Genomic DNA, 24,671 nt, shown 5'->3' on the forward strand with positions numbered 1-24,671 from the left:
TAAATTGTTTAATTCACAGCAAAACACCATAATAAAAGTTTAAAAAGTTAAAAATTGTTTTAAGGTACAATAAGTTAAAACTAAAAGGCATAAATAATTATATTAATATATATGAAAAACCACAAAGTTCAACACTCATTTTTCATAAGTACTCGTTTAGAGATTTGAAAAACTCAGATGTTGTAATGAAGGGAAGGACATGAATTTTGTTGGTTAAAGGGGGTTTTGAATTCTAGAATCTGGAGGCTGCAAAACATGTTGCGAATTTTACAATCCATAAAGGAGTATAACATTTACCAGTAGATGTATAATTCCAAAATTGCATGTATAAAAATCAGTAATCTGTAAACTACAGTCAACTATAATGATCCCTTGATCCAGTTACGTCGTATCTAAAAAAGCCTTCTTCATAAAACCTTACTGTCATGCAACACTACCCTCTCCCAGTATATGGGGAAAATATAGAGCAAAAAATGAAAGAAAACTCAACCAACTATCTTTAATCGATAAGAAAGGTGAACCGAATGATCGATGAACGGAAAAGAATGGCACTGGCAGCATCTTCTGGCATTAAGAAATGACAAGAACTTCCTCCACAACTTCTGAAACATATTGGTTTGCCCAAATAATGCACCCACAAATTTTAATCATCATCAGATTCTAGCGTTGGACTCTGAGAACAGCTCTCCTTTTGATGGAGCTCCAACATTTTCTTTTCTGGATTACACAGGCCTGCAGGTATATATAATAACCCAGACATCATTCATACAATATTGCCAAAAACTGATGCGCATCTAATGATTTACTTTGATGCTATAAATTTTAGCAGCCGATCCCAACTACTCAAATAAAAAGATTTTTAAAAAGAATAAAAATATGCTTTTAGGAGATTTTTAGAATAAAAAAATTGGATGGAAAGGAGCGGAGAAAGAATATGCAGATTAAGAAACTAAGGAGTAAGAATCCCTCAATTTATTTTCTAATACATTTCATAAACCTTAACGACATTTGTTAGCAAGACTCTTGTCTTAATGCAGTCGTAATTTATCCCTCTTCTTTTTTCTCTCTAAACTTCTCCATCCATAGTTGGACAGAAAGATACTAGACAAAAATTAAGCTTCATGGAAGTTTTTCACCATAAAATAATAAAATTATTCGGGTTGGAGGTCCATTTGAGGTTTTTCATATTTTCCGAGGGAATTTTATGACATAAGCTCCGAATATAGATACTATAACATTCATGGGCAAAGAGAAAAACCAACCTGAACACTTGGGAATATCCCACACAGCAATGGACGTGGACGTACAGTCTGTAGCACAAAGTTCGAGATTGTTCTCATGTTTGACATTCATTGCGAGCATCCAAGCTCCAATAGTAACATCTTCATTGCTGAACATCCGGAAACTGTAAAACAGTGCAAATATTAAATTTGTTATGGGAAGGGGCCAGATACTGAATAGTGTTCATACCATGTTTATTTATTAGGAGGGAAGGATGAAACATATTTTAAAATGGCGTGACCCATGAAGCGTGACAATGTATGAATTAATTAGGGACATTTGCGAGATAGAATGAAAGGTTCATAAGTTCCAAACATTTGATTGACTAATTTGAAGCAATGTTTTCAGAACCGGTCTATAAATGAATTTTATTTTTCTGAAAAATGCTAACATGTGTTCTTAGGATACATGTTAATAAATTCAAAATAGAAATATTATGTTAAAAGTTGTGCATTCAATTTCTTAAAAGTTTAAATATCAAAATTTTCCTTTTACATTTTTATAAGCAATTTTATCAATAAACTTGATATCGAAAGACAAGTGTTTCGAATGTAGGCTATAGATATCAATATACTATTCAACTTCTCTATAATGAAATGTGAGTCAATCTCAATGTGTTATGTTTTGTCATATTGAACAGGATCATGTGCTATATTGATGACCAATTTATTGTCACAAAACAGCTCCTTAGTGCCTTCACGCCTTCATTGTATCCTCAAGTCTTCTAACACTTGTTTCATCAACGATATTTCACAAATCTCTTGTGTCATAGCTCTAAATTATGCTTCACCACTTAATCGAGTCACTACATTTTACTTCGTACTCCTCCAAGCAACAAGCGTTCCACACAAAAAGGTAGAATAACTAGAAGTAAATCTTTGATCACTTACAATAGGAGTCCTTTCACTAGAGTAACTTTGAGATATTGTAGAACTTGTTCTACAACTTACAAATGTTTTGCCCTTGAATCATGCATGAATTGACTCACCACATAATTCAAATTCGATCTAGCGTGTACCGAGTAAATCAACTTTTCCAATGATCTTTGATATTGTACCTTGACAACTTGATAAATATGATATAAATTCCCCTCATTATAGAGCTTTTAGTGTCAGAGACCAATGTGGCAATATGTGCCTGATTCTAGCTTATACCTCGAAAGCCTCCAACTTAGTTAAGAACCTGCTCCTTCCCATGCAATTTGAAGCATCTCTCCTTTGTATGCCATTTCCTTTTGCAATTCTCAGAACAAAATTTGTCACGACTAGACATGGATGAAAATGTCGATTCCTGCTTCTGTTTTTCTTGGTGCCAATGCTGACACATCAAGAGGCTTCTAATCAGCATAGCATGCCATCGTGTCTTCCCAATGCAAACATTGTACAAAACTTCATTAAGAGCAGGAAGTTTTCCATACCGAAAATCTGCACCCAAATTGGGCCAAATTCAACATTCAATCCTGCGAAAAAAATCAAAGATCCTATCCCTCTCAATGAGAACATTCACGGTGGTGGTATCTTTGTTGTACTCCATCTTCAAATTCTATTACTGGACTAGTTAAAGCCAAAGGGCACTGAGAATCCCAAAATACTCTATCAACATGAGACTTACTTGTGTTGAATATTTTCCTCTTTTAAGTCATAACATGCAGACATCTTTTGTTTCATGAAGTAACTCTGGCAAAGGTTTTGCCAAACTTTCCGAGTAGTGGAATTCCACATCCAAGACATATTAATATATAATCAGTATCCCACATAAGAAAGTTGGTATCAGTTACTAGAGAAGGATTTTCTTCAATATGGTCAAGCATATCACAACCTTTTAGCGTGAGGTGTATCATCTGAGACCATTGGAAAAAAAACTTTCCATTGAGGCATTAACCTTTTTGAATGATGTAATCTGTATCCTTAAAAGAATTTGGTGTAGCCTTTGGAGGCAGTGGAGGTTGGGTAGTGTGGGCTTTGAGGTCCCTTCAGCAATAATAATTTCAGCCATTGAAGAGAATAAGCAAAACAAAATGTTGAGTTTTCAATTGGAAAAAAAATTGGGAATCAAATAATACCCCAAAAATGAAGTATCTCAGAACGAGATTTCGACCACAGAAACCGAACGAGGAGAGGTCGGCGATCGATGAGACAGGGAAAAAATAGAGGCACCAGCGGCCTGGAAAGAGGTGCATGGCTGTCAAGTGCCGGAGACAGCTGCAAATGGGCTTGAGGCGCGTGACAGAGCTTGGGGTGACATTCGGCGGAGATATTTATTCATTCGTACTGATTTTTGAGATGATGCAGATAGTGTGGTCATCAGCACAAAATATGTGGTTTATGATTTAACACACGGGAACAATAGCGATTGCAAGATGTAAACAGTAATGACACAAGGGTCCACCGTGAACAAATAACGGTGTATAGAATCACGTACGGAATTCCATCACAGTATATAGAAACAAATAGTGTTTTTCATATATGAGAAAATAGCAGGAAAAAATTGAATTGTGTCGTGATAGTAGCAAATAGTACAATGTATAGAATGAAAAAGGAATATAATCATGATGTATAGAAACAAATAGTAGAAGAAAAAGAAACAGTAGAAGAGTTCATATGAGAAAGATGTGATAGCCGCAAAATAGAACAGAGTGTCAAAAGTTGAAGAAAACAAGGAGAGATAAATTAGTAATATAATAATTATGTAATAATTATATAAGTGAGTCATTCCATCCTATTTCATTCAATTTGAGGGGAAGCAAAATAGAGGTAGGCAATGGAATGAGATGGAATGGATACCGTCATATTCCATTCCATCCTTTTTTTAAATCCGTACAATGGAACACAGTGTCATTCAATTTCGTCGCATTTCATCAATGCAAACATACCCTAATAGACTTACTTAACGGGTCACATACATGCAAAAATATTACTATTCAAAGTCTATTATTTACAACAGATACGAACAAACAACTTTAGGGGTTGATTCAATGGCCATGATGGTATTCAAAGGAATCAAAAGTTGTATATCATAAAATGGACAAGTTTAAACCATGGATTTAAGAACCAAATGACATGGACAAACTCCACCAAACAATATTATGGATGGTAATAAAATGAGAATATATCTCCATTTTGACCAGGAAACAACTCATTGCTCAACAATCAACATGACTAGCCAAAATGTAATACAATATATTAACTTCTATTTTATTTTTTAAAGATATAAACAGAGATTATCCAACCCTAGCAATAGCAGACATGTTAATGTTCACAATACATTAAATGAGAGGGAGAAAAGAAAACATACCTATCATTTCGAAGAACAACCAAGCTTGAAACAACATCAGCAGAAAGCACATATATAGGACCATAAGCATGAAAAAAATATTCCTTTCCAAGCAAATGTGATAGTGGCTCATACCTGCAAGGTATTATTTAATATAGTATAGTTGCTCCATAAACAAAAGAAGTTAATATGTTGGTTATAAAGTGGCACTTTTGAATGTCACTATAGTCTGTAGAGCAAGGCTGGATAGATCATATTGACAAGTTAAACTAAAAAAGAAAAAGATAATGGTAACACATCACCCACAACAGGAATCGGCACTCGGGTATCACAGCAAAAGGTGGGAAATAGTTTCAATTAACCGACGATTGCAATTGAGAATAATTTCCCAAGCATCAACAATCAAGCACAAATACTATTGGTCATCAGGATCTATTTATTGGAAAATAATGATGCATTCTACAATTATTAATATTATACATTTATTATATAGTTAAGAACGAGATAATTTTTGTATTTGTCATGTACTTGATGAGTTATTAGTATCTTAAGTACGTGTGAATCATAACCCAGCTTGGTAACAAAACTAAACCCAATTGATTCGAATCTCCATGTGCATCAATTTTAGATCTGAATCCCAATTCATTGATGATTCACAACACAACCAAAACTTAGTATAGTCAACCACATTTTTTTATCGATTTGTATAGTCACCCACAATTTTTATCGATTTGTATAGCCAACTACATTTCTGTTGTCATTTGATTTACAACTTGAATCTTGATATATTTTGAAGTTTATGTATGACATATTAGTTTATATTTTGCCATGTATCTTGTTTTTACTTACAAATATCTTATTTTTATTAATCATGTATCCTACAATTCATAACTATTGGATTATCGATTTGGAAAATAGGTCTTCCAATTCACTATTTGAATCTTGTTTTTATAAACAAGGATAACACTATTTTCGAAGTTCTGTCTACAGTAATTAAATTGAAAATTAAAAATGACAGAAAATAGAAGTTCAAGATGTCATTTTGAAGTCCATGTGTTTATAATAACATTTTCATAATTTTGATGATTTATATATTTAATTTGATTAAGCCAGTAAACCACCATGCCTTAGGTTTTGAATGAATGTGTAAAGTCGATCTAGTTTAGAACCTTGGGTTTTTATCTCGATTTTGGTTCTTAGAAGACTGCCTCCAAATAAAAGGAAAGTTTAAAATAAAGCAACAAATAAGATTGTTAAGAAAATATATATGTAAAGGTAATTGAAAAAAGTTTCAGGCTGACATAATTAAAACCAACATCGGCTTAAAAATTAATTATCTTTGACATTGACTCTCTTTCAATGAAGTAATAATTCATTTCTAAATCCTACATCTAAGTAATATTAATAATTTTCTTCTCTCAAACAAACAGTGCCGTTCATGAGAGATCCGAGCAATTTCTAAATATTTATCTCATTGCAACAAAGACGCAAATTAAAGCATAAAATATGTTGAACTAAAGCAAAACTAACCATTTGAGTTTTGGATCAGTGAAAACAGGTCCTTTTTTCATACATCCAATGTAAGTCTGAGTATGAGACCGCTCTTTTGCCAGCAGTAATGAAAGACGATCTGACAAAAAATCGAAAACATTTAAGTAAAACTTATCTAGAAGCATAAGGCAATGACACACAAAATGATATCCATTACTCTAAGTCTTAAAGGTTGTCACCAGGTCTTAAATATATGTCATCATCAGCTTTGACATAAAACTCAGCTTCATAGAGAGCATAAGCAGCTTTAAAGAAAGCTAACCTGTAACAAAGAAATAGTAAAATTAGTAAGAAATTACATAAACAATCGACAAATTAAGTGATTTTCAGCACACACACGTTTTGTATGGGAGCTTACTGTACTCCTCTTGAATATCCAAGAGAATGAAATCATCATATTCTGCTATTTCATTTTTGAGTGCAGACATCTTTGAAGTATCACTTGTTCTACCAATGACAAACCTAAAAGCCAAACCAGTGGATTCTTCCAAGCTGCAAGTAACAGAAAAATCATTACAGCTCTCTATAGCACCAACACCTCTGAAAAAAAATGTATTTGGGTCCGTGTCGGTCAGAAACAGACACTGACACTTGTAATTATATTTGATTTATTCATTTTTTCAAATTATTATAGTATTATAGTGTCGTGTTTCTGGTGTCTGTGTCAATATCGTGTTTGTGTTTCATTAACATTGTAACATTTTCACACATTTTAACCTAGGGTTAATCAATTGGAAGTAAAGGAATACCGTTGAAGGCCTTGTTGATCGGACGGGAACCAAGTCTTTCTGAGCGATTCTCTCCTCCCAACAGATCCGAATCCGGTCTGAATCCCCACAAAACCCATAACCTTGTGGCGGTTGGGGAGGTCATGAGTTCCGGCGGCGGTGGAATGTTCCCAGACGACTTTAACTGATCTAGGATTGGCGTTGAGGCAGCGGTTTCCCTGAAATGGACGGAAAAAGAGAAAAGTGGCGATGCTGAGGAGAAGGGCGGAGAGGACGAGAAAAATGGTGGATCTGCGAAAAGAGAAGGCGGCGACGTTGTGGCCGTGGAACTTGGAGGAGTAGTTAGGCATGATATGGTAATGGCTAGCTAGCTCATGGAATTCGAAACTCCACGAGCTTGGATTCCTTGCAGTGTCCACGCAGAAACCCAAATTAAACTCACTGCTGGTAAATCAGTTACTTTTGTCATATTCATCAAAGATGTTATAGTATCTATAACAAAAAAATATATAGATTTTATTATTAAAATCATATAAATTATCATCATATTTTAAAATGATATTCCCCACCCATGTTATTTGTCACATTTGATCATTTGACACAGATTTAAAATCAGTAATAAATAAAAGAGAATAGGGATTTTAACAAATTATCCTGATTAATTATTGGTGTATTCAAATTAACATTAACGTCAAGTAAAAAAACAATAAATTAAAAGTATTTATTATAAGATACAATTGGACGATTAAATATAAAATTGACTTAATAATCTAAAGTGACAAATTTTTTGGGACAAATTTTTTTTAAATGTGACAATTATTTTAGAATGGAGGGAGTAACTAATTTCTCCCCAAAATATCTCAATACACCCCTTGATACTCTTAGTCACCTATCGAAATTCCAATTATGCCCCCTGATTCCGTAGATACACATTTAGAAGCACATTTTTTAAAAAAAAATTAGTTTTTCCGTAGGTATATCTACGGAAGCGTTAAAAAACATAGTGAGCGTTGAGAAAATTCAAAATATTTCAGTTCAGTAAATCTTCCGTAGATGTATCTACGGAACGTGTCAAAAATATTGTGTTTCGTAGATGTACCTACTAAACCTTATGATATATATTAAATTACCTACATTTCACTCCAAAACTCCAATATTTTTAACAAAAATGGAACATCAAATTATAGTACATCAAGTAGTGCAATTTAAAGACAATGGAATATAGTACAACAAAATAGTACATCGTATAAATCATTCAAATAGTGTCAAATACATAATCAAAATAAAGTGCATGAATGTAATCAAATACAGACATCAATAAAATCACAGGCATCACTACTGTGTGTGATGGACAACATCCTCCTCCTCCTCTACCTTGCCTCTAGCCCCGCCTATGTTTCCATGTCGTCTGTTGGCTATTCTGCATCTACCGTCAAGTGCCCCATCGGTCCTGACACGATATCGACTGTACAAGAATGCCCCATTTGCCTCGTACTACCGTGTCAAGAAGGAAAATCTCACGTGGGCGCCGTGGGTCCTCTCCACCTCCCCAAACGCGTCCTCAGGATCAGCCCCGAGCTCAACAATTAGAGTCTCCCTCGCTTCCTCATTCGTCAGCCTACCGTGACCAAGAAGGGTTCCCCTGATAGGTATATGCAGGAGACATGCAATATCTTCAAGAGTGATGGTAATCTCACCATGTGGCTGAGGGAATGACGACGTCTCCGGGTGCCACCTCTCTACAAATGTCATTAGCATTCCATTATGTATCGTGTGGTACCCAATTTGACAGAGGTCCTTCAGCCCAGAAGCTGTAAGGACATCCTAGAACCACGACTCAGTAGGCTGCACGAGAGAGACAATCTTTCGGTCGTGGTTGTAGAAGTGGATGTCTATCCTGAAATATTCCAAAGAAAACACTATTAATAATAAGTAAAGTTATAAATAATTATTCAGAATCTGAGGACAAAAAAGTAATAAGTCTAAGAAATTTTACCTCTCCGTCTCAGATATGTCTGGTTGAATGATCTACATACCCTGTCAACATGGATGAATGTGAAGGACCTCCTGGGTAGACGACAGGCGCCTCAGACGCATCAGCCTCCTCGTGCACCTTAGGAGGTGGCACTAGAGATCCAGCATCCCTCTCTAGAGGTGGCACGGGAGTAGAAGAAGTGTCCCAGCGATGTCTGCAGACGGAGGGCGTCTGTGAGGAACCTTCACCATCATCTCAAGGCCTCCGGGATGAGGTAGTAGATGTGGAAGGTCCTTATGCTGGAATGGATATAACAGGTACCTCTGCTGGAACATGGGTATCAGGTGGGGTCGCTCTAATCACACGAGTCTTATGATTATAAAGCACGACATTCTAGAGACATTTAGGGGTACTATATCTGAAGAAATAACAAGTGTCAAAGACTTCCTTGTTGAAATTGAAAAGCGCTTTGCTAAAAGCGATAAGGCGAAAACAAGCACACTTCTTCAAAGCTTGATTTTCACAAAGTATAAACACAAAGGAAATATAAGAGAGTATATTATGAACATGTCTAACATTGCTTATAAACTTAAGGTACTAAAGTTTGAGTTGTCAAATGACTTACTCGTGCATTTGATGTTAATATTTCTTTCTGCTTAATTTGGTCAATTTAAGATAAACTATAATTGTTAAAGGGAGAACTGGTCTCTTAACGAACTCATTTCATATTGTGTGCAAGAAGAGAAGAGAGGAAAAATCTTTACAGTTCTCTGTAGCACCAACACATCTAAAAAATGTATTTGTATCAGTGTCAGTGTCGGTCCAAAACTGACACTGACACTTAATTATATATAATTTATTCATTTTTTCAAATTATTAGAGTGTCGTGTTTCTGGTGTCTGTGTCAGTGTCGCGTCTGTGTTTCATTGACATTGTAACATTTTCTCACATTTAAACCTAGGGTTAATCAATTGGAAGTAAAGGAATACCGTTGAAGGCCTTGTTGATCGGACGGGAACCAAGTCTTTCTGAGGGATCCTCTCCTCCCAACAGATCTGAATCCGGTCTGAATCCCCACAAAACCCATAACCTTGTGGCGATTGGGGAGGTCATGAGTTCCGACGGTGGTGGAATGTTCTCAGACGACTTTACCTGATCTTGGATTGGCGTTGAGGCAGCAGTTTCCCTGAAGTGGATGGAAAAAGAGAAAAGTGGCGATGCTGAGGAGAAGGGCGGAGAGAACGAGAAAAATGGTGGATCTGCGAGACGAGAAGGCGGCGACGTTGTGGCCGTGGGACTTGGAGGAGTAGTTAGGCATGATATGGTAATGTCTAGCTAGCTCATGGAATTCGAAACTCCACGAGCTTGGATTCCTTGTTGTTTCCACACAGAAACCCAAATTAAACTCACTGCTAGTAAATAAGTTACTTTTGTCATATTCATCAAAGATGTTATAGTATCTATAACAAAAAATATATATATTTTATTATTAAAACCATATCAATTATCATATTTTAAAATGATAACTAGTTTCTTATGAGAATTGTCATACCCCAAAATTTGCCATCTTATTTCTCTTAAATCAAACTCCTATCAAAGTACAAAACTCAAAGACATCCCTCCTAAACAAAGGCTCAAGAAACTAGGGTTGCGTTGTTCTGAAGAAAATCAATGAATCAAAAGCTCCAATACACCTCATATGGTTTATGATGTTTCAAACTACCTTCATGACAAAATTCAGGGCTCAATTCAAAGAGTTGATCACTTAATTGCTAAGAAAGTCAATAAGTCGACTGATTTGACCTAAGAGTCAACTGTGGTCAAAGTACAGTTAAAACTCCTGATTTTTTGTCAACATCCTTATTTTGAAGTATCATTCACCATTTGACCAAGAATTGATCATGGTTCATCAAGGAAAGATCAGGAATCAACAAATTCAAAAGTTTCTAAATTAGGGTTTTCATTGGAGATAGTCAACTGAACTTTGACCAGCCATAACTCCCACATGGGACATTAGAAATTTTCCATCCAAAGCTCATTTTGAAGGAAATTGAATTCCCTATAATTTTGTCTCTCACAAGCCAAGTCTAAAAATGCTTCATTTGAGAGATATGGATCAAAACATTATAGGTCCTTTTCAAAAGTCAACCAAAAGTCATCTTTTTCAAAAGTGCACACAAGGAGCATGGAAATTTATTTTGACATGAGATTAAAAACATTGGTTATCTAAATCTTCGAGGTTTTTAAAAACAAAAGGCTTCAAATTGATTTTTTTTGCAAAGGAGCCCAACTTTTTATGGCCCAATCTTGTTCCCCAAGTCATCAAAGATACTCAATCTCAAAGCCACGAATTTTTTATGAATATTTTATTTTTATTTGATTTTTTATTCATTTAAAAGGTGATTAAAATCAAGTAAATGATTAAAATACAAGGAGATTTGATTTGCCTAGATTTCCAATCAAATTCAATATCCTAAATATCATATATTCTCTCACAAATGCGTTTAAAATCATATTGATGAGATTAGAGGAAAATTGTGCCAATTTTGGAAGATTGCAAACCATATTTTCTCAAATCACCAATCAAAGATTCATTAAGATTTCTTCAGTTTTTACAACCCTAATTCATACTACTATAAGAATGCAAGTTGTTCAGATCATTAGGGGATTTTTTTGGCAGCCTTGGAAGCCCTAACTAAGTGCATACAAATTGGAGAAAAAACAAAAATTCATTCTGAGGATGCAGCTCGATTCAAGGCATTTGGTGCATTCTAATACGTTCCTGAAGGATCACTGAACGGTTGGCAATCATCTTCAAGCTTTGGAACGTCAAGAACTCCCTCCTATATCTCACGGTTTGCGCTATTTTTCTTGGCTTCGATTTCGCGATTACATGCATCATATATGAATTTAAGTTGCATATTATGGTTTGTTTGGATGTTTAGATTGATTCTGAGTCATTAATTTGCTTGGTACGTATTTATACCGTGAATCACCATTAGCGAATACTAGGGTTTCAAATTGGGTTTTTGCAAAACAGGGACAATTAGGCCAAATCGAGGCCATGAATGAGTTCGCATGGACCGTGTGATTCGAACCATGGTTTTACTTTTGATTTTATGAGCATGTATGGGTGTTTTATGATGAACATGTGTAAAAGGTACAAGTTTTTTATAGCTAATCCGTGAAGGGTGTTGTAAAAAGTTCTTAGCAGGTTTCCATGAAGAAGATGATGTGGTGTCACTAGGCTATTGGCTTGTTCAAAATCTGGCGCGCTTTTCCCCATCTAATACCATTATTTATATATTACTAACTGAATGCGTGTGTTAATCAACGAACAACCATTGGCCGAGTGGTAGAAGGGTGTGTCCAAGGGCGTTTGAGGCAGGAAGCGCCGGTTCGATCCTCACTAGGGTCATATATTTTGTTGAAATTTTTTTGTTAAGCATTCAGACAATGATTCAGTATAAGGGCGTTGTACGCGTACACCATGAGGCCCTTCACCACAACCATCAGATCACCACCTGGATCGATCCAACGTCCTCAAGCCTGCACGCCTACCATGTTCCTTCAAGAGGGCGTCACACCCAATCACAGCTAAGAAATTTGTTATAATTATATAAATTCTTTTTATTCTTTTTTAATTTCTCTCTTTTAGTTTTACTATAAATATTTGTATGTTATTTTTACTTATTCTAAAATTTAGTTTTTTATAATAGTTACAATTATTTTATCCAAAGTTCGAGTTTTCAATTTTATTCATAATTGTTTTATTATTATTAATCAAAATTCAATATATTTTCAAAAAAAAATTATCAATTAAATAATTAGGATTACATCCAATAATTATTTAATTGATGTATTGATTTGAACTTTGGTTTTATTTCAATTAGTTTATTTTATTAATCATGGTTAACTTATGCCCTAAATCAGGTTTTACGAAGATCACTCCTACACTGAAAAATTTTCTTTTTCTCTTTGTGCAGTTTCATGGTTAGCATCAGGATTTCCTCTGACTACGAGCCATATCCGATCAAAGCTAAGTCCTTGATTCTATTCTTATTCATTTAATTATTTTTGCCTTTTAATGTTAATTATTTATTTTTACTTTTCTGATCAATGAACTGGCCATACACTCACCCCCTTTGTATTTGTTTTTCCTTTTCCAAATTTTCAGGGTTAGCCAACCGTCAAAGCTCGATTAGTCGGTAACCCTAAAACCTAACCTAATTTATTTTTCTTTCTTTTAAATTATTACTTGTGTCAGACCTGTTGCACTGTTGGTTCTATTATTCCTTTTCTCCCCTACCCCATAATTTATTATGTAACTGCTTCGAGGTTGTATTGTTTGGCCTTGAAGGCACTTAAAGCTGCATTATATTACTGCGTGGTTAGTAATTCTAGGGAATGTTAACCTCGAATTGAATTAGAATCACTTAATTACAAGATAATTTATTCTGAATCTAATCACGTGATTGTTGCACCCACGCACCTTTTATGGTACCCCTCTTGTTGCCTGTTGCCTGTTGGCTTTTGTTTTTAATGCAGAATAGCCAAGTCCCTCGAATACGAGGATACCTCAGCAATGTTTCCCTCAGTTCATTCAGATCATAAGTCCCTAATGATGCTACCTTCGATTCGCTAGTATGATCTCGTCCCTCGAAGTTGCCTACGAAATGCTGAGGTATCCTCTGGTTGCCTAAACGAAAGGCTATTCTGATCCTTCCCTTAGACTACCTGCCCCTCTATGGCATGGGACAGTCTTGTGGTGAACGATAATTCGATGACCCGTTAACCTCCAAATCAAAGGACTTCCTTACCCTCTCATGGTAGGGATAGCCTTGAAAGGCTAAATAGAACATTTTTCATCTAACCAGGTAATTGCCCCTAATTGCCTTGCTCTGGCTTAAATCTTTTTCTTACATCTTTTTCTAAAACCCTCTCAAGGCTAAGCTCATTTACGAGCTAAAGTCCTTGTTTCTTCTTCTTCTACATTTCTTTCAAAGAGCAAAGCAATTAAGAGCCCATGGAAAACCATGGATGCAAAGGGTGCCTTACACCTTCCCTTTGCATAAATTACCCCCCGAACTCAATTTTTATTTAAAAGGTTTTTCCTGTTCTTTTAGCCTTTCTGTTAATTTGGATAAATAAAAGTCGGTGGCGACTCTTGCTATCCGCACATTTCGATAAAGTCAGTTCACCGTATTACAGAACTGGCGACTCTGCTGGGGAGAATTTTCTTATAAAACAGGGGTTACCTTAAAAGTTTAGGATTCACTTTAAAATGTTTTCTATTGTTTGCTTTGCTTGCTTTATTTTTCTGGGCTGTTTTGGGAAAAATGAAGGACGAGTCCTACTCCCGGATTCAAGAACACTTAAGATAGGAGCGGCATAGTCATGGAGACCTCCCTTGTGCATGCTTGGGATTGGTCAAAATGAAGTTCGCACTTGAGTTAGGCCTCCACTGGTTATTGTGTACCTCTTTTGCATGAAAGGGGTTTATGCATGTATCTTTGGGTGCGTCGGAGCTCAGGGACCTTTAGTAACCTTTAACTCATTTTAACTTTTAGGAACGTAGTGGGAGGGCTATTCTTGGTGCATGCCAAGTTATGGTCGCGACCCGATACTACAGCTCAGATAGGTTTCTTCCTAAAGTATCATTGTGTGGTATGCATGTATCATGTTCGAGGGTGCTTTAGAAGGGGCTGACAATTCTAGGTCACTGGTAGAACCCGTTGCTGAAATCTCTTTATCCATAGAAGTACCTTTGGGAAGGGTATCTCACCTGGTCAAAACTCCATGCAAGCCAAGCCTAAGGAAATTGTATGATTTGCGTGAACTTATCTGTGTTTGTGACTCATGCATCCATGCATCATTCATACATATCATGACTAACTCATTCCAAGGAGTTAAAGGATTGTTAACCATAATTTGTTTTGTAGGTCATGGGAATCAAAGTTCGTAAACCTTTCTGCCTCAGCTTCAAGGGGGTACCTACATCTCTGAAGATTCTTTGTGATAATGTTTCTGGTGCTTTTGTGCTTTTCGAGTCTCTTAACAGATTAATCAGCCTGGTACGAACCAAAGTGGATGAAATGCTCCTCAATACAAAGATCCGGTTTTATGATCCTCTCCTTCATTGCTTTACTTATAGGGACTTTCAATTGGTTCCCACATTAGAGGAATTTTCCTCTATACTAGGATTACTTGTGCTTGATCAAATGCCCTACACTGGTGAAGAAGAGATTCCTAAGTTAGAAGATGTTGCTGTTGCATTGCGTTTGCCTCGATCAGAAATAAAAAAGGTTTGGGTGAATAAAGGAGACTACACTGGTTTGCCTATTGACTTCTTGTATAGTCAAGCTGAAATCTTGATTAATGCTGCAAGTATGGATGCTCTTGAACAAGTCCTCGCTCTCCTAATCTATGGACAAGTCTTATTCCCTCGTTACTATCATACCCCAATTTTTGACCCTAAGATCATATATCATTCATATCCCAATAATTAATCAAGAGCTTCACTTGGAAGTTTTGTTTGTGGTGTTGCACTCACCTCATCAATAAGAGGGACCGTCAAGCACCAATGATTGTTTATCTTGTATGCATATTATACTAACCCAAATACCAAAAATATTGCTTTGTTTCTTCGTAGGCTTTTGTTTTGTAGGTACCAAGCCAAGACATGCAATAAACAAGGCATTTTCCACATTTTGGACTGATGAAATCGATTTCCCTCTTGGGTAAATCGATTTCCCTACAGCAATTTTCAACAAAATCACATTCTGGACAGCATGAAATCGATTTCCCTCCTGGGCAAATCGATTTCCCTAGTGTATTTTGCGCCAAATTCTCTTCTAGAACAGAGTGAAATTGATTTCACTCCTGGGGGAAATCGATTTCCTTAAGGCGAAATTCAAAAAAAAATAGAGAGGGAAGCTTGATTTGATTTTGGCACCTATTTTCTTTGACCATTTTTGTCATTTTACTAATTTTCCACCTCACCAAAATAATTCCCTTCATTAATTCCATTTTAACCTCATTTTACCATTTTTTACCATTTAAATACCATTTAAACACCAATTAAACATAAGCTAATTAACAAATGCAAAAAGACCAAACTACCACTACTCTTGCTCCAATTCTATAAATAGAGACCTCTACTCTCTCATTTCACAAGCTTGGAGAGCCAAAAAATTGCTTGCAAATTCATTTCTCACCCTTTCCAAAACCCTCACCCAAAGTTCATTTTCATAAGATTAGTGAGATTCACATTGAATCTTGCTAATTTTGAACTAAACCTCCTACATTTCTCTCTTTTCTTTGGTTGTTCATCTCCAAATTTGAAGGATCTATACACTTTGTGCTTGCTCTTGAAGCTACTCCAAAACTTTTGTTCAAGAAGTGGTAATTTGCTAGATCCATGGTGTAGATCTTTATTGCTTGTGTTCAATGCATCTTTGATGCTATATTGATGATATTTGCTGGTTTTGTGATGGAAATTTCGTGCTCAAGTTGATGTGTGATCATAAGGTGTTTGTATATTTGTTCAAATCAAGTTTCATGCCTTTAAATGATGTTTTTGCTGAAATTTACACTGATGAAATCGATTTCCTTAAGGTTGAAATCGATTTCCTGCTGAACGTAACTTGTTTTTTTTTTTTGAAAACTGCACTATGGAAATCGATTTCCCCCTGCATGAAATCGATTTCCTGCTGGCAGAATGTGGTTTTTTGCCTTTTTTATGCTTGTCTTGGCTTCCTTCTTCCTCTATTTCATTAATATCATTGGATCTAGGATGTTGATAGGTTTGAAAGGACCAAATCCATAATATTAGATGAATGATATTAATGATAGTGTGAGTTGACTTTACTTTATGCATTTTATCTTCTTCTTCTCCTTTTTTCTTTTGATCGATGAAAGTCTCAACACTTTGAGAATTCTTATGGATTCTTAGTAAAGACTAGATCGTTACCTATTTTCTTTTCGTGCGGTATTGCTTTCGGAGAATGATCTACATATCATTTCTCTCGCATGCATTAGCACATAAAGTTTTGACCGGCCTCGTTGTAGGGTGATTTCTACATAAATCACTTGGCGATCTGCTTAACATAGCGCAATATTTCGTGTCCCGAACAAAAAAGATCAAATATGGAAGAGAATTGTATGCGGTTGATTTAAGACTTATGGAAATTTATCGTGTAGTCGCTATGATTTTATCAAGCTTCTGATAAAGTTCCATTGAATTTAAATCCGAGAACATCCTTCACTCACCGTCGATCTTTACTACTAACTTTGATAACATACTTGACAAGTTTCAAGATGGTTTATCTTTAACATCTAACAATTGACTTTAATTTCCGCACTTTATTATATTGCTCTTTATGTTTCTCGCTTTATCGCTTTATTTTATCATTTCATCATATTTACATTCCGCTATTTTCTCTTTGTCCATTTGGACATTTATATTCCGCTATTTTCTCTTTGTCCATTTGGACACTATGCTTATGCTTCCGCTATTTTTCTTTTGTCCACTTGGACCATACTTTACTTTTATGCTAAAACATTAATAAACAACAAAAAATCTAAAAAACTCTTAAGGCTCTCTTTTGGACTATTGGTTACTATCCCGAGCATTTTGGAGATTCGGACTTATGGACTTAGTGCCTCTGGACCCTTATTCTGTTATTACTCTGTTGTTATTCTGTCTGTCTGGCATTGGATTGTTGTCTGTTTGTGTGTGCAGGTATTTCCTTGAAAGCCCTTGATGGTTAATTCCAAGGCATTGATATAAGGATTTTACCCGAAAACAGCCGTTACTCTGCCTGATTTTCGTCAGAATTTTAATGTGCTTAATGCAAAGTGGTGCTAAGATAATAAGTTCATCTGGATCCCCAAGTGATAATGTTTGGTTTGGTAATGATAAGTCTAAAGGATGAGAAATCTACCTTGACTTATAATGTCAAGTGTTGGCTTCTTCATTTGGTTAGACCGTTTCTTTCCTTAGCTTTTATTTTACGCAATAGGATAGCCTCTTCATCTCCTCCCATTCTTAAATTTTCAAAATCTTCTCCCTTTTTCAAAAACCTTCTTATGTTTGCAATCTTTTCAAAACCTTTTCTTTAAAAATATCTTTTGCCCTTAGTGGCTTTTTCTTCAAAGTTTAGACTCTGTTAATTGTCGAAACGAGTGGTTATACCCCACGATTTTGAAATTGATTGATATAATGAGATCTTTTCCGCGTGAGAGAGCTAGTGGCATACTCGTCGATTTTATCCGAGTTGGAGCCCTTCTTTCATTAGCGATGCAAAGAACTCGTTTGTTCTCATGCTCAAGATCAATGGCTGAGTATTTCTCTCCAACGACGATAAAGTGTTTATTCGTTTTAAAAATGTTTTCCCTTTTAAGCGGAACTACATTAGCTCTGACTTCTCCATTGCACCGAGGAGGTATGTAGGCACAAGGCTTAACGTCTTGCCGAGCTTATTTTAAAAATAAAACTAACCCTTTTTTAGCACACACGACACAGATTTTCAAAAAGGTTCCAGTGGAATACCACAGATATGAGGGGTGCTTAAAACCTCCCCCTCATATAATCAACACCCGAACCTGAGTTATCTTCCTTGTTTTAAAAACAAAACTTTGTGTTTTTCGTTCTTTTCCCTTTTCCTTTGAAAAAATAAAGCGCGGTGGCGATTTCAAACGAAATATTGATTCGAGTCAATCCCATGGCATCGATATCAGATTTTCCCCGCTACAGAAAAATGGCGACTTCACTGGGGACCCAGTTTTAAGTGTGTTAAGCCTATTTTTGTTTATCTGTGTGTTTTTTATCTGTATATATTATTGTGTGCTTTGTTTGTTATTTTCTTTTTTTTTCTTTTTGGTGCTCGATGCTTCCTCTGTGATGAGATAAAGTTCTAACCCGAACTTTGGTGAGCAACTTGAGATAGGAGGTGGTAAGACCAATAGTCGCATGTCAGGAGCAATCCTTAACATGAGCGTCATATGGTGGAACCCCAATCAGTGGAGGCCTCATGGAAGGTGGTAGATGTTGTTACGAACCATCGTGATAACGCTATTACTTTCAATAGTGAGTGTCCGTAGAAGCTGAATGGCCTAGAACCTTTTAACCCATCTAAGCCTTTTTAGGATGTAGTGCAGAAACAAGATCAAGTACCAATTTGAGCTTGTTGTCATGCAATACTACGCTCAGACGAGGTCTTTTTAGGCATATTATTGGCGCCCATGAGCAATTGTGCGTGCCAGTAATATCCGATAGAAGATTTAAAACTCTGGGAACCTTTGTAGAACCCGATCGACAGGTACAAAATTCCCTAGATCATACCTTTTGGGATGGTTGGACCCATGGCTCCATGCTCGTGACGTCGAACCTTTGAACTATGATCTTATGTGACCTTGCATGCTCTTGGTTGTGGTTGATGCATAAACCATGCATTCATGCATCCATGAAAACTCTTTTTCTTTTGATTTTCAAGGAACTTAGAGGTCTTTCCTTGTAAACATCATAAGTTTTATCAAACTCAATGGATCTTGGGTATTGATGGGGTGAAAATTCTAGTCCACCAAAATGGATGATTGATTTTGATGATAACTTAATCAAAGCTTTAGTCCAATGTTTGAGTGTTTACAAGTTAATATCTTAAGTTCCTTGAAACTCAAAAATTAAAATAAAATAAAAAAAAACAAATTACTGCATTGCATGCATCATTCTACATTTGGTCCTGCTTTCTAAAGAAATATCCAGAGCCTTATTTCCTTTCTCCTGGTATCATCAGTACAACACTCTTGCTAAGAAGAAATGGAAAGCATCAAACAAGAGATTCTTGAGCTCCGTGAAGAGGTGGTTACTTTGAAGGCTGGTATGGAGCATCTGACTACTCTGGTTGAGGCTCTAGTTGCTGCCCAAGTCAATCCTTCTAGGAAGGAAGAAAGGATGGCAAAAGTCTTTCTTGAAACTCTGAACTCATCCTTTCCTAAGGGGATAGTAGTCCATACACCTACTGACTCCCGTGGAGAGGTGGATATGAATGCGCTTCTAGAAAAAGAGGTCTGAATGGAATGTTTGCTTGAAGAAGGTAACTCAGCTGGTAGTGTGAAGAAGTTTGGTAATGAATTTTCAAAGAAGAGAATTAGGGGAAGAAACAATCATCATCAACTTCAGCATGTTCCCTATGTCATTCCTGTATCCAATTCAGTTCATGCAATTCCAGATTATCAGTAGAGTACTCGTCAACGAGCTCCTCCACTGAACGAGCAAAATCAATCTCAAAAGGGGAATTTTGATCCCATCCCCATGACTCACACAGAATTGTACCCTGCTTTGATTCGTAAGAATTTGGTTCAGATAAGGTCACCGCCTCCTGTTCCCGAGAAACTCTCTTGGTGGTACAATGCTAATGTCACTTGTGCTTTTCATCAGAATGCTCCTGGACATGACTTAGAGAATTGTTAGCCTCTAAAAAATGAAGTTCAAAGATTAATCCATGCTGGTATTTTGACTTTCCAAGATGTTGGTTCTGATGTTCAAGCCAATTCTTTGCCAAAGCATGATTGAATCACTATTGATGGTAGCCTGAAGTTTGTAAGATGTTTCCTTCAGCACAAACCCAGATGGAGAGAGTTTTCTCAGTTCTTAGTATTCTTATTGGTTTCCATTTGTAATATTTCTTGTTTTTCAATGCATTGTTTGCATGTAGAAACTTGTTTATTTTTGAATGTTAATGCTAATACAATGATAATGTTTGTCTTGAAGTAATCCATTTGTTTCACTCTTGTTTATTTGTTTTTATGCATTATGATACCAATTGCTTTTGCCAAACTTTCACTTAGGCGAAGATTGGAGGGAGGATGATGATCTGAAAACGCAAAATTTCTGGTTGTATGCTTTTGAATAAGACCCTGCTGATGATGTACAGGCATTGTTTCAAATTCCCAAACACCGGAGATATAAGGAAGATAATCCCTTGTTAGCCCCTTTGAGCCTTGAAGTAGGAGTTTCTTTTCTAAACGAAAAAACCCTAATTTTTAACCTGGGGCAGGGTAGTGTTCAGTTGATTTGACCAAGTGTTCAGATTTCAAAAAGGATTGTGCATCCAAAGGTCAAGCATGTCATATCCACATCAATGGTTGGATCATGGAAAACCACAATGGTTATTCCCCGCGCATCAAAAGGCTGGAAAATGTGAAACCACAATGGTTATCCTCCATCCGCCAAAGAATGAGGCAGTCACAACCCTCTCAACAAGTCAAGACAAAGCCAATGTCACGCGATTTGTTCAAATCAAAAGAATAAAAAGAAAAAAAAAGAAGAAGAAAAAAGGCTCGCTAAGTCAAAAACTTGAAAACAAGTGACTTAGGCAAAAGTTAGAGCATCCCGCTGGACGACCAATTCAAAAGAATCAGTCCAGGCAAATGTTAGGGAAATAAATAAATAAAAAAAAGAGAAAAGAGTGAAAAGTGAAAAGAAAGGACTATAAAGCAAAAGTCCTCAAAAATGAACAAATCTGTGTGAATACAAAAACGAAGACAAAAAGAGGTGACTGCTACTCCCAAGAAAGCTTCATTAGGTCCTTAATGGCACAAAATCCTTTTGAGAGATGAATACTCATGTTGAGTTGACTGAACATAGGACTGGAGAACATCACGAAGTTGGGATGGGCTAAATAAACTTTGAGCCTAAAAATCCTTTTTTCTGAAAACCGTGAACCAGGCCACGTTACAACCCTCAAAAGTCCTAATTGAAGCAGGGTTTATTTCGAAAGCATGCTTAAAACAAGAAAGCATTCCTGACTCCTATCGGTTATGCTGAAAGCTTGTGCTGGTATCATATGCATAAAAAAAATCAATGTCATACCTAACTAGTGATTCATTCACAAGGTTTTGTGACATCTTTTTAATAAAACTTCAAGACTTGCATAATTGTTGCATTTTCATTATAATTCTCAGAATAAACATTTTTCTGCTTGTAAACATTTGTTTGGCATCCAGGAAGTTTACATCTGATCATCAGTAGAAAACTAAAACATTGCTAGGGGCATGTTGTTTTCCCAGTATAATGCTTTTGCAAGTTTGATTACCATCATGGGGCAAAGCTTGAAGACTCTGTCGAACAAAGGAATGTGCTAAGTTCAGTCAATCAGGGGCAGCTACGTCGAGATTTGACAAATCTCTCAAAGAATCTGTTGATCTGGGGCAGATTATTCCAAGTCTTCACGATGCCAAGGATCTTTATGAAACTTTTGAGGCAGATTCCTCATAAACCATGAAGTCTGGGGCAAGTTGTGAATCAGAAGTTACCTTGATCACCTCATTAGCTTGAAGTACAAAGGTTGTTGCCATGATTAGTCCAGAGTATGTCACTCTCTACCAAGAAGTTTTGAGACAACGATTGACTGTTGGGTTTTCTTTCTCACCTTGTTTTGAGTTTTGAACTAAAATCCCCTGCATGTTAACTTGTTTACTTTGATGTTAACTTCTTATTTCCTCTGCAAGTTCGGAATGGTGATTTTCTCCAAAGAAATTTTCTCTGATTTTCCCATAATAGAGCTTGATGTGTTGTCCAATCTTTTTGATAAGAAGAAGATGATCTGTAAATTCCTTGCAGAGATTGATAATCCCCAGTTGAGTTTATTCCTCAAGGGGCAAAGCTTTGTTTGACCGTTTCTATCCAGTTTGTTCTTGGAGTTGAACTTTGGTCTCTTACAATACTATTTTGAACCTCTCTAGGCTGGGAAACCTAGATTGAGGAGGCATTTATTTTGCACCTCTTAAGGATTATGCTTTCCTCAACAATGGAAAATTCATTTGTGATTGATGTTCTTATCAGATATTGAAAGGCTTATTTCCCGGCAGTGTTGTCATTGCACTCCGTTGGAATTTGTACTTGAAAGCAAGGGGCAGGTTTTGTCCTCAGCATGTTTTGTTGACAACAAATACAAGCCTCTTTATTTGAGCAAGTTTGTATGTCTACACATATCAATCTTATCTTCAAAGCAAGTGATAATCTCTCAGGATTTATGAACTTCTTGATTCCTAAATGGAAGAAGCTCAGCAAATGGTAAGTCGCTTCAATATATGTGACAGTTTGCAGTCAAGTGGAAGAAGCTCAGCAAATGGTAAGTCGCTTCAGTATAAGTGACAGTTTGCAGTCAAGTGGAAGAAGCTCGGCAAATGGTAAGTCGCTTCAGTATAAGTGACAGTTTGCAGTCAAGCAGAAAAAGCTCACTTTCCTTGAAAATCCCCACTGAATTTGTTTCTAGGTGGATAATATGTTTCAGTTATTCTGTTCAGATGTCTGCGAACAGAAAACTAGTGGATTCCTCTCTCACTTAGTCCAGTCTTTTTGGCAGTTTCTTTCCATTTGGTCATGGATTGAATTTTGGTTGCTGGACGATGAATATTGAGATTATGCATTTGTGTTTGCATCCTCAAATCATTGAAAAAAGTATTATTGATTGCTCTTCACCGTCATTGGCACAATGGGGCATCTCTTCATACCTTCAGTGGAACGTTGGTATGTGTTATCGTCAGTGGTACGACGGTACATCTCTTTCATCGTCAGTGGTATGTCGATGAAGTATCTCTTTTTATATCATTAGTGGTACGGTGGTATATCTCTTTCATACCTTCAGTAGAACGTTGGTATGTGTTATCGTCAGTGGTACGGCGGTACATCTCTTTCATCGTCAGTGGTACGTCAATGAATTATCTCTTTTTATATCATCAGTGGTACGATGGTATATCTCTTCATACCTTCAGTGGAACGTTGGAATGTGTTATCGTCAGTGGTATGGCGGTACATCTCTTTCATCGTCAGTGGTACGTCGATGAATTATCTCTTTTTATATCATCAGTGGTACGGTGGTATATCTCTTTCTACCTCCAGTGGGACGTTGGTAGTTCACCTTCAATGGAACGTTGGTGTATTTTGTTATCTTCATCGTTAGTGGTACGTCGATGTATTTCTCTTTAATACCTTCAGTGGAACGTTGGTATATGTTATCGTTAGTGGTACGGCGATACATCTCTTTCTACCTCCAGTGGGACGTTGGTAGTTCACCTTCAGTGGAACGTGGGTGTATTTTGTTATCTTCATCGTCAGTGGTACGTCGATGTATTTCTCTTCAATACCTTCAGTGGAACGTGGGTGTATTTTGTTATCTTCATCGTCAGTGGTACGTCGATGTATTTCTCTTCAATACCTTCAGTGGAACGTTGGTATGTGTTATCGTTAGTGGTACGGCGATACATCTCTTTCTACCTCTAGTGGGACGTTGGTAGTTCACCATCAGTGGAACGTTGGTGTATTTTGTTATCTTCATCGTCAGTGGTACGTCGATGTATTTCTCTTCAATACCTTCAGTGGAACGTTGGTATGTGTTATCGTTAGTGGTACGGCGATACATCTCTTTCTACCTCCAGTGGGACGTTGGTAGTTCACCTTCAGTGGAACGTTGGTGTATGTTGTTATCTTCATCGTCAGTGGTACGTCGATGTATTTCTCTTCAATACCTTCAGTGGAACGTTGGTATATGTTATCGTTAGTGGTACGGCGATACATCTCTTTCTACCTCCAGTGGGACGTTGGTAGTTCACCTTCAGTGGAACGTTGGTGTATTTTGTTATCTTCATCGTCAGTGGTACGTCGATGTATTTCTCTTCAATACCTTCAGTGGAACGTTGGTATGTGTTATCGTTAGTGGTACGACGATACATCTCTTTCTACCTCCAATGGGACGTTGGTAGTTCACCTTCAGTGGAACGTTGGTGTATTTTGTTATCTTCATCGTCAGTGGTACGTCGATGTATTTCTCTTCAATACCTTCAGTGGAACGTTGGTATGT

At 36.6% G+C, this 24,671-nt stretch overlaps 1 protein-coding gene across 1 annotated transcript; it reads right to left on the reverse strand.

Moving 5' to 3' along the window:
* Positions 1-258: 258 nt before the first annotated feature.
* On the reverse strand, positions 259-7,309 carry LOC131620381 (probable beta-1,3-galactosyltransferase 14). Its single transcript, XM_058891441.1, has 7 exons — positions 6,855-7,309; positions 6,445-6,597; positions 6,285-6,367; positions 6,085-6,184; positions 4,576-4,689; positions 1,263-1,405; positions 259-732 (listed from the first exon to the last, which is right to left on the reverse strand). Exons 1-7 carry the CDS (start codon positions 7,181-7,183, stop codon positions 644-646), a joined length of 1,011 nt encoding a protein of 336 aa, XP_058747424.1. The 5' UTR covers positions 7,184-7,309; the 3' UTR covers positions 259-643.
* Between the last annotated feature and the right edge of the window lie 17,362 nt (positions 7,310-24,671).

This window comes from Vicia villosa, linkage group LG7, assembly GCF_029867415.1.
Source record: "Vicia villosa cultivar HV-30 ecotype Madison, WI linkage group LG7, Vvil1.0, whole genome shotgun sequence".
Classification (NCBI taxonomy): Eukaryota; Viridiplantae; Streptophyta; class Magnoliopsida; order Fabales; family Fabaceae; genus Vicia; species Vicia villosa.

What these genes read in the sequence shown, in the direction of transcription:
- LOC131620381 (XM_058891441.1), bottom strand. Translation starts at nt 7,183, where the DNA reads ATGCCTAACTACTCCTCCAAGTTCCACGGCCACAACGTCGCCGCCTTC. An exon ending in TGACATATATTTAAGACCTG is followed by an intron (nt 6,185 to 6,284) that starts GTGACAACCTTT and finishes ATTTTTTGTCAG; the next exon opens with ATCGTCTTTCATTACTGCTG. An exon ending in GGATATTCCCAAGTGTTCAG is followed by an intron (nt 733 to 1,262) that starts GTTGGTTTTTCT and finishes ATATACCTGCAG; the next exon opens with GCCTGTGTAATCCAGAAAAG.